Raw genomic sequence first — 17,737 nt, 5'->3', positions numbered from 1 at the left:
TCCCCCTAGCTTCTTGTCATCAACCTTAATTAGGTTGATTTGGTGTTCAGCACAAAGAACCTCTATGAACTTGACACAGGCTCATCACAGTTGGATGCAAACACACAAAAGATGGGCCTGACACTTCAGCAGCTTTGCAAATTCCACGTGCTAGGCCATCATGGGTGAGGACAGTCTTCAACACCTCTTGTAAAGCAGTATTAACAGCCACCACACCTCCAGCAGCAACACCTTCCTTGGCCATGGTGGTGGTCTACGGGTGAAGCTGAATCTTGAATGCACCCAAGCCTCTGCCTCCACTCAACTCAGCAGTGGCAGGGAAAGAACTCTTTTTCTTTGAGATGGTCTCACTCTGTTGCCCAGGCTGGAGTGCAGTAGCATCCCAATCACGGCTCACTGCAGCCTCCACCTCCTGGGTTCTAGCTATCTGCCCGCCTCAGCCTCCCAAAGTGCTGGTATCACAGGCATGAGCCACGGTGCCCAACTCATTTATCAAAATTCAATGCTCTTTCAAGATGAAAACATTCAATAAACAAAGAATAGAAGGAATTTCCTCAATATGAAAAAGGCCATATATGAAAAACTGTTAGTTCCTATCATTATCAACAAAGAACAAAAGCTTTCCCCCTAAGATCACAAACAAAGCAAAGATGCCCACTCTTTCACCACTTCTACTAGCCTACCACTAGAAGTTCTAGCCAGAGCAATTAGGTTAGAAAAATAAATAAATACATAAAGCCCATCCAAATTAAAAAGGAAGAGAGAAAATTATCTCTATTCACGAATGGCATGATAGTATAAACATAAAACTCTAAAGAATCCACACAGACAAAAAAATGTTAGCACTAACAAATAAAGTCACCAAAGTGGCAGAATACAGAATCAACACACAATATTCAGTTGTACTTCTATATACTTGGAATGAAAGGTCCAAAAAAAAATTAAGAAAACAATTCTTGTTTTGGGGTTTTTTTTTTGGTTTGTTTTTGAGACGGAGTCTCAGGCTGGAGTGCAGTGGCATAATCTTGGTTCACTGCAACTTCTGTCTCCCAGGTTCAAGCGATTCTCCTGCCTCAGTCCCACAAATAGCTGGGATTACAGGCATATGCCACCACACCCAGCTAATTTTTGTATCTTTAGTAGAGACAGGGTTTCCCCATGTTGGCCAGGTGGGCCCACGTTAGCCAGGTTGGTCTTGAACTCCTGAACTCAGGTGATCAGCCTGCCTCGGCCTCCCAAAGTGCTGGGATTACAAGTGTGAGCCGCCGTGCCCAACCTTAAGAAAAACAATTCTATTTACAGCGGCATCAAAAAGAATAAAATACTTAGGAATTAACCAAAGAGGCATAAGATTTCTACATTGAAAACTAGACCGGGCATGGTGGCTCATGCCTGTAATCCCTGCACTTTGGGAGGCTAAGGCGGGTGGCTCACCTGAGGTCAGGAGTTTGAGACCAGCCTGACTAATATGGAGAAACCCCATCTCTAATAAAAATACAAAAAATTAGCCAGGCATGGTGATGTGAGCCTGTAAACCCAGCTACTCAGGAGGCTGAGGCAGGAGAATCGCTTGAACTTGGGAGGTGGAGGCTGCAGTGAGCCAAGGTCATGCCACTACACTCCAGCTTGGGTGACACAGCCAGACTCCGTCTCAAAAATAAATAAATAAATAAATAAATAAAATAAAGGATTTGGATAGACAAGAAAATATACAAATGGACAACAGGCACATGAAAAGATGCTCAACACCATTAGTCAATAGGGAAATGCAAATCAAAATTATAATGAGATATAACTTAATATCCAGTAGGATGGCTATTATTTTAAAAATGGAAAATAACATGTGTTGGCAAGGGTATAAAGAAACTGAAAGCCTTATACATTGTAAATGTAAAATGGTGTGGCTGCTGTAGGATTAAAAAAAATAGTGGTTCCTCAAAAAGTTGAACATGGAGGCTGGGCTTGGTGGCTCACGCCTGCAATCCCAGCACTTTGGGAGGCTGAGGAGGGCAGGTGACCTGAGGTCAGAAGACTGAGATCAGTGTGGCCAACATGGTGAAACCCCGTTTTTACTAAAAATACAAAAATTAGCTGGGCGTGATGGCACATGCCTGTAATCCCAGCTACTCAGGAGGCTGAGGCACGAGAATCGCTTCAACCCAGGAGGCAGAGACTTCAGTGAGCCCAGATCGCACCACTGCACTCCAGCCTGGATGACAGAGTGAGACTCCATCTTAAAAAGAAAGTTGAACACAGAATTACCATAGGACCCAGCAATTCCACTCTTACGTAAACACACAAAAGTACCGAAAAGAGGGACTCAAACAGTATGTATGCCAGTGTTCACAGCAGCATTATTCCCAACAGCCGAGAGGGAAACAATACAAATTATCTTTTTTTTTTTTTGAGATGGAGTTTTGCTCTTGTTGCCTAGGCTGGAGTGCAATGGCATGGTCTCGGCTCACTGCAACCTTTGCCTCCCAGGCTCAAGCGATTCTCCTGCCTCAGTCTTCCGAGTAGCTGAGATTACAGGCGCCCACGACCATGCCCAACTAATTTTTGTATTTTTAGTAGAGATGGGGTTTCACCGTGTTGGTCAGGCTGGTCTTGAACTCCTGACCTGAGGTGATCCACCTGCCTCAGCCTCCCAGGTGCTGGGATTACAGGCGTGAGCCACCGAGCCCTGTCCATCTTTTTTTTTTTTTTTAATATGTATGCGTTCATCAACTTTTTTTGAGACAGGGTCTCTGTTGCCCGGGTTGGAGTGCATGGTGCAATCTCAGCTCACTGCAACCTCCATCTCCTAAGCTCAGGTGATCCTCTCATCTCAGCCTCCTGAGTAGCTAGAACTACAGGCGCACACCACCATGTCCAGCTAATTTTTAAATTTTTTATAGACATGGGGTCTCGCCATGTTGCCCAGGCTGGTCCTGATCTTCTGGGCTCAGGCAATCCACCCACCTCAGCTTCCCAATGTGCTGGGATTAGAGACGTGAGCTACTGTGCCTAGCCCCAAATTATTTTTCACCAGATGAATGGATCAACAAGATGTGGTGTACACAAAAAATTGAATATTATTCCTCCATATGGAATATTATATGTAAATAATATGCTATATAAAAATATTCCAATAGATTATTCCTCCATATGCTTACAATATGGATGAGCCTTGAAAACATTATGCTAAGTGAAATAAGCCAGACAAAAAAGGAAAAACATTGTGTAATCCCACTTATATGAAGTATCTAGAGTAGGGAAATTCATAGAGACAGAAAGCAGAGTAGAGGTTACCAGGGGCTGGGAGGACGGGAAGGAAATGAGTAGTTATTACTTTAATAGAGTTGTAGTTTGGGTGATGAAAAACTTCTGGAAATAGAAAGTGGTGGTGGTTATACAATATTGTGAATGTATTTAATGCCACTTAGCTATATACTTAAAATGATTAAAATGGTAAATTTTGAATTTTAAACAAACTTTGGATTTTCTCATGGGAGAACATTGTGTGAAATGACTTAATTAGGTTTTCACAGCTCTAACCATTAACTTAAAGCAAGACTTAGAGGACTTTTGTAAATCCCTCTTTTAAAATTTATAAATCTGGATACATTCATTCAACTCATACCTCAATGAGCTAATGCACCTAACAAAGGGCTTCTATAAATCAGTAAGAGGAAGGATCAACAATCTAATAGAAAAGTAAGCAAATATGAAAGAGATCATAGATTTGGGAGGTGGGGGTTGCAGTGAGCCGAGATGGTGCCACTGTACTCCAGCCTGGGCAGTAGAGCGAGAATCCATCTCAAAAAAAAAAAAAAAAAAGATAGTGGTGCAAATATTCAAAGCAGTATTTTATAGAATATTTTATGGAATATTCTATTTTAAGAATATCTTTTCAAGGAAGCTCTTTTATGTTACGGTATAGAATAATCTCTCAAGATTCTATATTACATGGGAAATGCAAAGTATAAACTACTATACATAATATGCTAGTAAAAATAAGGGGAAAAAAATGCAACTGTTTATAAATGCATAGAATGACAGCCAAGAAACTAGTAACTCCAATTCTCCCTACAGAGGACAATGGAGTATCTACTTAGAAGACAGATTTTTTTTAACTATGTATAATGTTGTAACTTTAGCATTTTAAACCACATGAACGTATTACTTGTTCAAAAAATGATTATATTAAGAAACACAGGCCAGGCATGGTGGCTCACACCTGTAATCCTAGCACTTTGGGAGGCCGAGACCAACCTGAGCAACGTAGTAAAAGCCTGCCTCTACAAAAAAATTTAAAAATTAGCCGGATGTGGTGGCAGGCACCTGTAGCCCCAGCTACTCGGGAGGCTGAGGTGGGAGAGAAATGCAGAGCCTGGGAGGTCGAGGCTGCAGTGAGCCATGATGGTCCCACTGCACTCCAGCCTGATCAACAGAGCAAACTCCTGTCTCCGTTCCCCCACCAAAGAAATAAACACATTTAAAATGTTAAAATTCCCATTCTACATAAAATCATCTATAGATGTTTTTAAATATACAACATGATTATCAAGGACTTAATCTGTACCACACTCTTGTAGATGTAAAGTTAAAATGCTTGTAACCATCACTCTCAACCCTACCCTATCTTCCAGCATAAATGAGACTTTCACATGTTTTCTCTTGCCCAGATGGAGACACTAACTGTAGGCTTTGGAAATGTCTTTAAAAAAAAAAAAAAAAAAAAAAAAAAAGAGCCAGGCATCTTCAAACAGAGAAAAGCTGTTTGAACACATTTATCTAAGTCTATCAAAAGCTATGATTGTCAGCAAGAGGTAACCTTGTAATGCCAAGGCAGAAAACTGCCACCAAACCACAAAAAGCTTGTTCAACTGCTGAACCTAAAATTAAACAATTTATCTCTCATTTAAAAATCTTTTTGTTCCTGTGAATAATCTGTCTTCGAAGGAACTCAAAAAAAGGATATCAATTTTAAAATAGAATACATCTTTAAGACAGGTTTTGCTATCTTACACATGGCAGCACATTAGAAAGTTACAATGCTATTGTCTTTACGGAAGCGAGATTATGTAAGTAATCAATTATAGCTATTTTAGAAGCCACTAAAAACACATGTGAGAAAATCTACATTTCAGACAAATCTGGATTCAAATGTCTGCCCCAATTATTTGTGGCCATATAACGCTGGGATGTGCTTAAGGTCTCTGAGCCACATCTATACAAAATTAAGACTAATAATTCACATTTCACACATGGTTGCAAAGAATTAATGAGCCACTAGCAAAGTGCCTAGCACGGTGTTCAAAAAAAATATGAGTTTATCAAGAAACAGTAACCATAATTCATTACCATTTTTTGTATTTTTGAGACAGAGTATCACTCTGCTGCCCAGGCTGGAGTGCAGTGGCCTGATCTCAGCTCACTGCAACCTCCGCCTCCCAGGTTCAAGTGATTCTCCTGCCTCAGCCTCATGAGTAGCTGAAATTACAGGCGTTCACCACCATGCGTGGCTAATTTTCACTATTTTCTTTTTTTTTTTGGAGATGGAGTCTTGCTCTGTCGCCCAGGCTGGAGTGCAGTGGCACCATCTCAGCTCACTGCAACCTCTGCCTCCCAGGTTCAAACAATTCTCCTGCCTTAGCCTCCCAAGTAGCTGAGATTACAGGTGTGTGCCACCACACCCGGCTTATTTTTGTATTTTCAGTAGAGACGGGGTTTCACCATGTTGGCTAGCCTGGTGTCAAACTCCTGGCCTCCAGTGATCCGCCCGCCTCGACCTCCCAAAGTGCTGGGATTGCAGTCATGAGCCACTGTGCCTGGCCCAATTTTTACTATTTTTAGTAGAGACGAAGTTTCACCATGTTGGTTAAGCTGGTCTTGAACTCCTGATGTCAAATGATCCTCCCATCTCGGTCTTTCAAAGTGCTGGGATTACAGGCATGAGCCACCGCGCCCAGCCATTAACTATTTTTAAATACACATTTTGAGGGGAACTTAGTTTGAAGACTTCTGATATGCTGCTTTAGTGGTAGCCTCTCTTGGACTTTTCCTAGCTTATGCATAAATTATATTTTTAATTGCATTTTATTTATTTTGAGACAGGGTCTCACTCTGTCGCCCAGGCTGAAGTGCAGTGGCATGATCTCTGCTAATTTCAACCTCTGCCTTCCAGGCTCCAGCGATCCTCCCATCTCAGCCTCTCGAGTAGCTGGGACTATAGGCACACGCCACCACACCTGGCCTAATTCTGGTATTTTTTATAGAGACAGGGTTTCACCATGTTGCCCAAGCTGGTCTCAAACTCCTGAGCTCAAGCGATCCACCGGCTCTGGCCTCCCAAAGTGCTGGGATTACACACGAGCCACAGCACCTGGTCATGTATAAATCTTAATGTAGGTTGATTAAAATAAATTTTTTGTTCAGAAATAATACATTCATTTAAAAAAAGGTACAACTTATTTATGTCCATGGAAATACACAGACGCATTTGATATAAAAAATAAAAAATCTTCTCAAATGTTTGTTGTTCTTTCTTCATTAGGCCTAAAACTCAATTTTTCTTATTGTATGTCCCAGGGTGGTTGTGTCTAAGGTCTTGAATCCCCATCATGGTCCATCTCGCATAAGCCATGATTTAAAGCCTACATAGGCATTATTTACAAGACCTTTCAGCTTCTGGAATCATTCATCCTAAACATGTTTGAGGCTGTATAGTACATGTATGCTTCCCAAAAGAGGATTCGTGAGTTATCCAGTGTCCAAGTTAAAAGAGAAATTTCAGCATTATCTACCTCCCTCCACTCCAGTGCCCATAGTGATTATACCTCATAGATGACACATTCTCACCACTGGCTGTGTATGGCTTTTATTTAATTTTATTTATTTATTTATTTAAGTTTTATTATTTATTTATTTATTTTGAGATGGAGTTTTGCTCCTGTTGCCCAGGCTGGAGTGCAATGGCACGATCTCGGCTCACTGCAACCTCCGCCTCCTAGGTTCAAGCGATTCTCCTGCCTCAGCCTCCCGAGTAGCTGGGATTATAGGTGTCCACCACCACGCCCAGCTAATTTTTGTATTTTTAATAGAGACGGGGTTTCACTGTATTGGCCAGGCTGGTCTCAAACTCTTGACCTCAGGCGATCTACCCGCCTCGGCCTCCCAAAGTGCTGGGATTACAGGCGTCAGCCACCGCGCCTTGCCTTGTTTTATTTATTTTAATAAAATAGACACCAGTGAAACCACTAACCAACAGGTGCAAGAGAACACTGACAATACTAACCTCTCTGTTCCTCCTCCGTACCAGTCTCCTGCTTCCCACATCCAAGTAACCACCTGAATGTTGTGTTTATCATTCCCTTGATTTTAAAAAGCACCTGCTTTTTGAAAGCAGGCTCTTCTGCTTGTCTTTTACATACAGAACTGAAGCAGCTGAGGTCATGACTAGAGTCCCTGTTTACTACTGCTGAATTACCAAATGCCCTACATTCAGGATCAGCATGTTACTGCACAGAGCCTGCAAGTGGCAGTGTCAGTTTTCAGCACAGCATCAGGTCAGGCTATATTTAACATGCATCCTCTTCTCTGCTGAAGAGCTGCAGCTGTGGCTCTGTTAGTCTGTGAACAAGGAGGACAAGTGGGAACTGAGGGACTTTAATGGAAAGTTGTAACAGGATTCGGTTAACTCAATCATAAATTAAATGGGCCTGTATTTAAAGGTCTAAGATAGTCTAGTTTCACAATACTATAATCTTTTTTTTTTTTTTTTTTGAGATGGAGTCTCACTCTGTTGCCCAGGCTGGAGTGCAGTGGTGCCATCTCAGCTCACCGCAACCTCCGCCTCCCGGATTCAAGTGATTCTCCTATCCCAGCCTCCCAAGTAGCTGGGACTACAGGCATGCACCATCGTGCCCAGCTGATTTTTCTTTTTTTTCTTTTTGGTAGAGATGGGGTTTTGCCATGTTGGCCAGGCTGGACTCGAACTCCTGACCTCAGGTGATCCACCCACCTAAGCCTCCCAAAGTGCTGGGATTACAGGCATGAGCCACTGTGTCTGGCCGCTATAATCTTTCTTTTTTTAAAAGAAACAAACAAAAAAACAGTATCAACTACCACACTGAATCAAATCTTAATTAAAATGTTTAAAACAGCTTGACAAACGGGCACAGTGGCTCACGCCTGTAATACCAGCACTTTGGGAGGCCAAGGAGGGCAGATCACTTGAGCCCAGGAGTTTGAGACCAGCCTGGGCAACATGGCGAAACTCCATCTCTACCAAAAACAAAAAACAATAAAAAAAACAAAAACAAACAAAAAACCCCCCAAAAATTAGCTAGGCACTGTGGTGTGTGCCTGTAGTCCCTGCTACTTGGGGGGCTAAAGTGGGAGGATCACCTGAGTCCCAGGAGGTCAAGGCTGCAGTAAGCCATGATCACGCCACTGCACTCCAGCCTGTGCAACAGTGAGACCCTGTCTCAAAATAAATTTTAAAAAGGCCAAGTGCAGTGGCTCATGCCTGTAATCCCAGCACTTTAGGAGGCTGAGGCAGGCAGATCGCTTGAGGTCAGGAGTTCAAGACCAGCCTGGCCAACATGACTAAACCCTGTCTCTACTAAAAATACAAAAATTAGCTGGGCACGGCAGTGGGCACCTGTAATCCCAGCTACTCGGGAGGCTGAGGCATGAGAATCGTTTGAACCCAGTAGGCAGAGGTTGCAATGAGCTGATATTGTGCCACTGCACTCCAGCCTGGGTGACAAGGGAAACTCCATCTCAAAAAATAAATAAATGAAAAACAGCTTGACAGTTTCCATATCTGTTATAAAATCAACTGTTTTAATGTTTACTGTCTGGTCCAAAACCTGCGGCATAAAAACCATAACGAACATAAATGTTTACGGAAAATTACATTTCCAGGCATACAAATTGTAAATATGAGTAAAATTCAGTGATAATTGGACAGCCATTAGAACATGCTTTTCAAGGAGGTGCAATGATATATGGAGGTAGTGAAGAAAATATAAAGACAAGAAGCAAAATAGTCATGAACTATGCCTTAATTGTTTGAGTAAGTTTATATTACAGCCTTCCAGGGGGACTACTTGAAAGAGAACTTGGTGAAACGTCAGTACTGTGCTGCTGTTGTAACCCCCAAAGGAATATCTGCCTTGCCCCAGGAAGCTTGAGACTGAGAAATGCTTCTGGGATTCTTCTGAGCTTGGAAAATTGATATGAGGCACCGAAATCATCTCAATGAAACTGAACAAGGATAATTATAAAGTTTAGTCTTTGGTCCAAAAAAACCCCATATATATATATATATATAAACCTATGTAGGGAAAGGACACAACTTTGCATAATTATGACTCACTAAATCAACAGTATATCACAGCTAAGAAAATCCCCTGACCTCAGGCCATACTGATAAAGTCTTTTCAACAGGGAAAGTGACAGTCTTAACCCACAACAAGCTAGCTACAGTGTGTTCCCTTCTGGATACTCCACTATGAAAGGGAACTTAAACATCACGGTTCAAGCAGAAGGAAATTTGCATTTTGGTGAGGGAAGGATGAAGTTGCTGGAGAGTTTTTAAGACTGGGAAAGAGATCAAGCTTTCACACATGTGAAGGCTATTATACAAGAAGGATTAAATATGTTCTGAATTAATCTAGAGGTATTAGATAGAGCCCACATAAAACAAGAAGAGTAGTTAGAACTCAAAAGGCCCTGAGATGTTCCAAAGAAGCTAGGGAAGAGACACAGACGAATATAATTATCATTAAGAATACCAAAGTGTGAACTCCAGCGAGAAAGAGAATGGAGAGCCTTTAAAACTTCATCTAGGCCGGGCGCAGTGGCTCACACCTGTAATCCCAGCACTTTGGGAGGCTGAGGCAGGCGGATCACAAGGTCAGGAGATCAAGACCATCCTGGCTAACACGGTGAGACCCTGTCTCTACTAAAAATACAAAAAATTAGCCAGGCATGGTGACGGGTGCCTGTAGTTCCAGCTACTCAGGAGGCTGAGGCAGGAGAATGGCATGAACCCGGGAGGCAGAGCTTGCAGTGAGCGGAGATCGCCACTGCACTCCAGCCTGGGCGACAGAGTGAGACTCCGTCTCAAAAACAAACAAAACAAACCAAAAAACACTTCATCTAATACTGAGAATAATTTTTTTTTTTTTTTTTAAACAGGGTCTTGGGGCCGGGCGCGGTGGCTCACGCCTGTAATCCCAGCACTTTGGGAGGCAGAGGAGGGGGGATCATGAGGTCAGGAGATCGAGACCATCCTGGCTAACACAGTGAAACCCCGCCTCTACTAAAAAGTACAAAAAATTAGCCAGGCGTGGTGGCGGGCGCCTGTAGTCCCAGCTACTCGGGAGGCTGAGGCAGGAGAATGGCGTGAACCCGGGAGGCGGAGCTTGCAGTGAGCCAAGATCGCGCCACTGCACTCCAGCCTGGGCGACAGAGCAAGACTCTGTCTCAAAAAAAATAAAAAATAAAAAAAATAATAAACAGGGTCTTGGTCTGTTGCCCACGCTGCAGTGCAGTGGCGCAATCTCAGCTCACTGTAACCTCCGCCTCCTGGGTTCAAGCAATCCTCCCACTTCAGCCTCCTGAGTAGTTGGGACTATAGGCACACATCACCATGATCAGCTAATTTTTTTTCTTTTTCTTTTTGAGATGGAGTCTCGCTCTGTTGCCAGGCTGGAGTGCAGCAGCGTGATCTTGGCTCACTGCAATCTCCGCCTCCTGGGTTCAAGCGATTCCCCTGCCTCAGACTCCTGAGTAGCTGGGACTACAGGTACGCACCACCATGTCTGGCTAGTTTTTTTGTATTTTAGTAGAGACGGGGTTTCACCATGTTGGCCAGGATGGTCTCGACCTCCTGACCTCATGATCTGCCCACCTTGGCCTCCCATAGTGCTGGGATTACAGGCGTGAGCCAACACGCCCAGCTATGCTCAGCTAATTTTTAAATTTTTAGTAGAGACAGGGTATATTGCCCAGGCTGGTCTAGAACTCCTGGGCTCAAGCGATCCTCCCATCTTGGCCTCACGAAGTGCTGGGATTACAAGGCATGAACCACTGCACCTGGCCAGAATCTATAATCTTAAGATTACCCTGGTTCCTCTCACAGTCAAGGCTCTATGGAGAAAATGGCATTTTCTTTCATGTATTCTTTGTTTGACACCAGTTCTAAAACCTCAACACACTGACTAGAAACTTGATTACAGATTCTAGAAAAACTCCTAGAGTCAGAAAACAGGTTTTAGTCTTTATTCTGCCATAATTCAAGTGTGTTATCCTGGATGAACACCTTAGGCTCTGTGTAAAATTCAGATGTTTTATCCATAAAATGAGAGCTATATTAGAATATTTTCCAGCTCTATAACTACTTTATTTTTGAGACAAGGGTCTCATTCTGTCACCTGGGCTGGAGTGTAGTAGCATGATCACCACTCACTGAAGCCTCGACCTCCTGGGCTCAAGCAATCTTCCCACTTCAGCCTCCCAAGTAGCTGGTATTACAGGCACGTGCTACCCTGCCCAGGTAACTTTTGTAATTTTTCCAGACAGGGTTTTGCCATGTTGTCCAGGCTATTCTCAAACTCCTGGGCTCAAGTGATCTGCCTGCCTGGGCCTCCCAAAGTGGTGGGACTACAAGCGTGAGCCACCATGCTCAGTCTATAACTCCCGAAATTCTGAGCTGAGTTACATTACTATCTTCTCTAGTAAATGTCATTGAATTTATAATAAAAAATTGATGTTAATGTCCACATTTCTAAAAGTAACAGTCAACTAATACATGAATGATGCCTAAGAGATTCCATGTTACTTAAAAACTTCAAAAATTAAAGAAAGTGTGTTTTTATCTTTGATTTGGTTAAAAGAGGATATATAAATTTGAATATAAAACAGAATTAACAAAAGTTATTAGGATAAGTATCTTTAAGTAGTATAGCAAAATTTTTTTTAAATTACCGTGTCCTGTGGTTGTAGAATGGAAATTACTTTGGACTTAACAGTTAACATAATATGAAAAAGTTAAAACAAATTGAGCTTCGGCTAACTACAAAGTTCATTTTAGTCACTTTAAATCCTTTCTGGTATGTTCTATGACTCACTTAAAATACTCAGAGACAGGGTCTTGCTATGTTGTCCACGCTAGCCTCAAACTAGGCTCAAGTGATCTTCCTGCCTTAGCCTTCCTCAGTAACTGGGATTACAGGCACACACCACCACGCCTGGCTCTATGACTTTTAAAGTTAAGTATTAGCAGGGCATGATGGCATGTGCCTGTGGTCCCATTTACTCATCAGGCTGAAGCAGGAGGAATGCTTCAGCCCAGGAAGTTGAGGATGCAGTGAGCTGTGTTCACAGCACTGCACTCCAGCCTGGGTGACAGAGTGAGATGCCATCTTCAAGAATAATAAAATGAAATAAAGTAAAATAAAATAAAATATAATAAAGCTAACCAGAAAGGGGACATTTGGCCAGATATGATGGCTCCCAGAACTTTGAGAGGCCAAGGTGGGAGAATTGCTTGAGGCCATGAGTTCTAGACCAGCCTGGGCAGTTTAGCAAGATTTCATCTCTACAAAAAATAAAAAAAAAAAATTAAAAACGAGATATTCCAGCGCTATGGAGTTCAAGGTCTATGGGTTTTTATTTATTTATTTATTTATTTTCTTGAGATGGACTTTCACTCTTGTTGCCCAGGCTGGAGTGCAATGGCGCAATCTCGGCTCACCACAACCTCAGCCTCCCAGGTTCAAGCGACTCTCCTGCCTCAGCCTCCCAAGTAGCTGGGATTACAGGGATGCGCCACCACACCAGGCTAATTTTGTATTTTTGGTAGAGACGGGGTTTCTCCATGTTGGTCAGGCTGGTGGAGAACTCCTGACCTCAGGTGATCTGCCCGCCTCGGCCTCCCAAAGTGCTGAGATACAGGAGTGAGCCACTGCGCCCAGCCATTTTAATTTTCATTTTATGGATTTACATTAAAAGTTTTTTTTTTTTTCTTTTTTGAGATGGAGTCTCTCACTCTGTCACCCAGGCTGGAGCGCAGTGGTGCGATCTCAGCTCACTGCAACCTCCACCTCCTGGGTTCAAGCAATTCTCCCTGCCTCAGCCTCCAGAATAGCTGGGATTACAAGCTCCCACCATCACGCCCAGCTAATTTGAATTTACATTAAAAGTTTGCAGAACTTTTTTTTCTAGGCATCTAAAAATTCTACCTTCAAAGGCAAATCCAAATATCATAATAAATGAGTCAAATTAAAAATATCAAAAATTCATTTTAGGCTGGGCATGGTGGCTCATGCCTGTAATCCCAGCACTTTGGGAGGCTGAGGCAGGCAGATCACCTGAGGTCAGGAGTTCGAGACCAGCCTGGCCAACATGGCGAAACCCCGTCTCTACTAAAAAACACAAAAATTAGCTGGGCGTGGTGGTACACGCCTGTAGTCCCAGCTACTCGGGGGGCTGAGGAAGGAGAACCTCTTGAACCTGGTAGGTAGAGGTTGCAGTGAGCTGTGATTGCGCCACTGCACTCCAGCCTGGGTGATAGAGACTCCATATCAATAAATAAAAATAAAAATAAAGATAAATTCATTTTGGAGCTTAAATTAAGCATCAAAAATTCAATTTGCAAAAATTATACAGCCAATAATCTAAGGTTTTCAGAAGTGCATTTTAACAAAAATTGGTCAGGTGTGGTGGCACATGCCTGTAGTCCCAGCTACTCAGGAGGCTGAAGTGGGAGGATTGATCCCTTTAGCCAAGGAAATCGAGGCTGCAGTGAGCCAAGATTACTACTGCACTTCAGCCCGGATGACAGGGTGAGACTACCATCACAAAAAAATAAAAAGAGTGCGTTTCAGTTTTTTCTGTCCTTTTATTTATTTTATTTTTTGAGACGGAGTCTTGCACTGTTGCCCAGGCTGGAGTGCAGTGGCCCAATCTCGGCTCACTGCAAGCTCCGCCTCTTGGGTTCACGCCATTCTCCTGCCTCAGCCTCCCAAGTAGCTGGGTCTACAGGCGACCACCACCACGCCCGGCTAGTTTTTTGTACTTTTAGTAGAGACGGGGTTTCACCGTGTTAGCCAGGATGATCTCGATCTCCTGACCTCGTGATCCGCCCACTTCAGCCTCCCAAAGTGCTGGGATTACAGGCGTGAGCCACTGCGCCCAGCCTGTCCATTTTTTTTTTTAATTTTAGAGACAGGGTCTCACTATATTGGCAAGACTGGACTCGAACTCCTGAGTCCAAGTGATCCTTCCATCTCACATTCCCAAGTGGCCAGGACTACAGGTGCACACCATTGTGTACTGCTCTTCCCCCTCTGTAATTACTGCTTGGCAGCACTGAGCTTCTATTAAGTCCCCTGAGGGGTGGCAATGAGCAAATGTGATAGCTAGTCTCTGGGGGGCTACAATCTAGGAACATTCTTTCTTGCTTTTTTTTTGAGACAGAGTATCGTTCTTGTCGCCCAAGCTGGAGTACAATGGCGCGATCTCAGCTCACTGCAACCTCCGCCTCCTAGGTTCAAGCAATTCTCTTGTCTCAGCCTCCCAAGTAGCTGGGATTACAGGCACCCACCATCACACTGGCTTTTTTTTTTGTATTTGTAGTAGAGACAGGGTTTCACCATGTTGACCAGGCTGGTCTCCAACTCCTGACCTTAGGTGATCCACCCACCTCAGCCTCCCAAAGTGCTGAGTTTATAGGCATGAGCCACGGCACCTGGCCCCTTTCTTGCTTGTATGCCCTACTATAATAAAGGGAGCAAAAATAAAATTGCTTTTACAGTTGCCCTCACAGACCTCACCTTTCCAGATCTTCTGTTTTTGCAACAAATCTTAATATATTCAAATAATGAAATACATTTTCCCAAAATCTTTCTAGAGATCTGATTTGTTGCCTATCCGACCCTCTACCCCCAAATCTCTCAACCTGTGGTAAATTAGAAAGAGCAGGTTCTAGCTTTGGGCTCTTTTTAGAAGGAAAAAATATCTTCATTGGTTAAAAAAAATGAGCTGAAGTGCTCTTAAAGACTCAATAAATCTCCTATCTTCAGTTATATCACAAATGAGTGACTCAGGGTCTCAGTCCTTGTTTCAGGGTAAAAAGCAATGTGAAGAGTTAGTCTAAAACTGCTAAAAGAAACAGGCAACATCTTTAAAGCCAATATTTGCATAAGCCTTTATTTCAAATCTGTTTTGCATAAAAGTAGCAGCCTGCTCTCTACCTTTTGGTTTCATCATTTAGTAGGGAGTGACACTTATGCCAGCTGTGCACAGAGAACAGCAAAATGCTTAAATACCAGAGTGCTCAAGTACACCAAACAGTGTGACAGATCAGATGCAGTTGTGAACATGGGTTAACGCGGTGAAATTGTGCACATGCATTTCTGGAGAATATTCTCCAGGAATTAGAAAAACCTTGAGGGATTCCGTTTAGTAGAGAGTTCTATTCTAACCACCATGGCCTGCTGTTTCTGGGAGGCAGCTGTAGTGCCACAAGAAAAAGACTGGATTGAACCAGTCTCAGTTCTGCTGCTTACTAGTTGTGTGATTTTTCAAAAGTCCAACTCTATAAATGTCACTATCTACCTCAGAGTTTGAGGAATGGTAACGATTAGATTAGATAATAAATAGAAAAATGCTATGCAATTTTAGGTGTTGCTCTAGTTTACACATATACCTTCTGTTTACACACAAATGACCTGGCATGTCCCCTCATGGCTTTAAAACCATCCTGTACCATACCAATCACCCCCATCCCCCACCCCGGACCCCATACCTCACCCCACCACAGACATATCCTTCCCTGACAAACATATCCTTCTTCTCTATTTCTGCTGTATTATCTGACTTGCCTCTGATGTTCATTTACTGAAAACATACTCAGGTGGCCCTTGAACAACACAGCTTTGAGCTGTCTGGGTCCACTTATACACAGCTTTTTTCAACCAAACATGGATCTAAAAAAGAATATTCTCGAATGTGAAATCTGCATATGTGGAGGCTTTTTAATTTTTTTTAGAGACAGGGTCTCACTTTCCTGCTACCCAGGCTGGAGTGCAATAGTATGCGATCAGCTCACTGCAGCCTAGAACTCCTGGACTCAAGCGATCCTCCCACTTCAGTCTTCCTAGTAGCTAGGACTACAGGCACACACCACCACACCCAGCTAATTTTTGTAGGGTTTTTTGGTAGAAATGAGGTCTCATTATGTTGCCCAGGCTGGTCTCAAACTCCTAGTCTCAAGTAATCCTCCTACCTTGGCCTCCCAAAGCACTGAGACCACAGCTGCTTTTCTTACATGTGGGTTCCACAGGGTGACTGTGAAACTTGAGCATGCATGATTTGGTTGTACACAGGCGGTCCTAAAATCAATCCCCTGAGTACACTGAGAAATGATTATGTCCATACCATACAACCCCCCCATACCAAAATCCATGAATGCGCAAGTCCCTTATATAAAACAGTGTATTATTTGCACATAATCTATCCACATACCCCCTTTAAATCATATCTACATTATTTATAATACCAAATACAATGTAAATGCTATGGGAACAGATGTAATATTATATTGTTTAGGAAATAATGACAAGAAAAAAAAAGTCTGTTTGTACATGTTCAATACAGATGCAACCATCCATTTTCTTCCCCCCAGATATTTTCAATCCACAGATGGTTGAATCCAAGGTGTGGAACCCATGCATACAGAAAGCCAACTGTACTCATCCTCCAAAACTTGGCTCAAATGTCACCTACTCACAGAAGACTTGCTGAATCCTTCCTGTGAAATCTGTTACATATCTCTGCTGATTTTTTTTTAAATTTGAGGCAGGGTCTCACTCTGTCACCCAAGCTGGAGTGCAATGGCATGATCACAGCTCACTGCAGCCTCAACCTCTCCAGCTCAGGTGATCCTCCCACCTCAGCCTCCTGGTTAGCTAGGACTACAGGGCCACATCACTATGCCTGGCTAATTTTTTGTATTTTGTTTTGTAGACATGGGGTTCTGCCATGTTGCTCAGGCTGGTCTTGAAGTTCTGGGCTCAAGAGATCTACCCGCCTCGGCCTTCCAAAGTGCTGGGATTATAGGTGTGAGCCACTGAGCCTGGCCGAGAATTCTATCTTAATACATCCTTCGCATTCCCAGTATCTAGCTTCATCTTGCAAAAGGACAGCATTCAGCAATATTTATGGAACTAATGGCCTTGAATTCCATTCTCTAGACACTGTGATCTCACTATATATTCTGGAAGAAAAGATCTCATATTCAGCAACAGATATTAGTGGTAAAACAGATGCTAAGGCATGGATTTTCATATCTACCCTCAAAGTTCTCTCTCTCTCTCTCTATATATATATATGCATATATATATATATACATACATATATATATATATATATATTTTTTCGAGACGGAGTCTTGCTCTGCCGCTCAGGCTGGAGTGCAATGGCGCGATCTTGGCTCCCCGCAACTGCCACCTCCCGGGTTCAAGTGATTCTCCTGTCTCAGCCTCCCGAGTAGCTGGGATTATAGGCACACACCACCACGCCCAGCTAATTTTTTGTATTTTTAGTAGAGACAGCGTTGCACCATGTTGGCCAGGCTGGTCTTGAACTCCTGACCTTGTGATCCACCCGCCTCAGCCTTCCAAAGTGCTGGGATACAGGCGTGAGCCGTGGTACCTGGCAAAGTTATATATTAACATAT

General features: G+C 42.9%; 1 protein-coding gene across 18 annotated transcripts in view; it reads right to left on the bottom strand.

Annotated features, from left to right (window-relative positions):
- Window positions 1-17,737, bottom strand: part of NFATC3 (nuclear factor of activated T cells 3) — a 147,555-nt gene that overhangs the window by 19,598 nt on the left and 110,220 nt on the right. Inside the window, exon 10 of one of the 18 annotated variants that reach the window (XM_054669448.2) lies at window positions 17,496-17,712. The exons of the other annotated variants lie outside the window; for them this stretch is intronic. Within the exon in view, the coding sequence (XP_054525423.1) occupies window positions 17,600-17,712 (113 nt within the window). The 3' untranslated portion in view covers window positions 17,496-17,599. Of the gene's footprint in view, window positions 1-17,495; window positions 17,713-17,737 lie in introns of those variants that run through there. 18 annotated transcript variants of the gene reach the window in all.

This window comes from Pan troglodytes, chromosome 18, assembly GCF_028858775.2.
Source record: "Pan troglodytes isolate AG18354 chromosome 18, NHGRI_mPanTro3-v2.0_pri, whole genome shotgun sequence".
Taxonomy (NCBI): Eukaryota; Metazoa; Chordata; class Mammalia; order Primates; family Hominidae; genus Pan; species Pan troglodytes.
The sequence above is the reverse complement of the archived record's forward strand: the minus strand, read 5'-3'. Positions and strand labels throughout refer to the sequence as shown.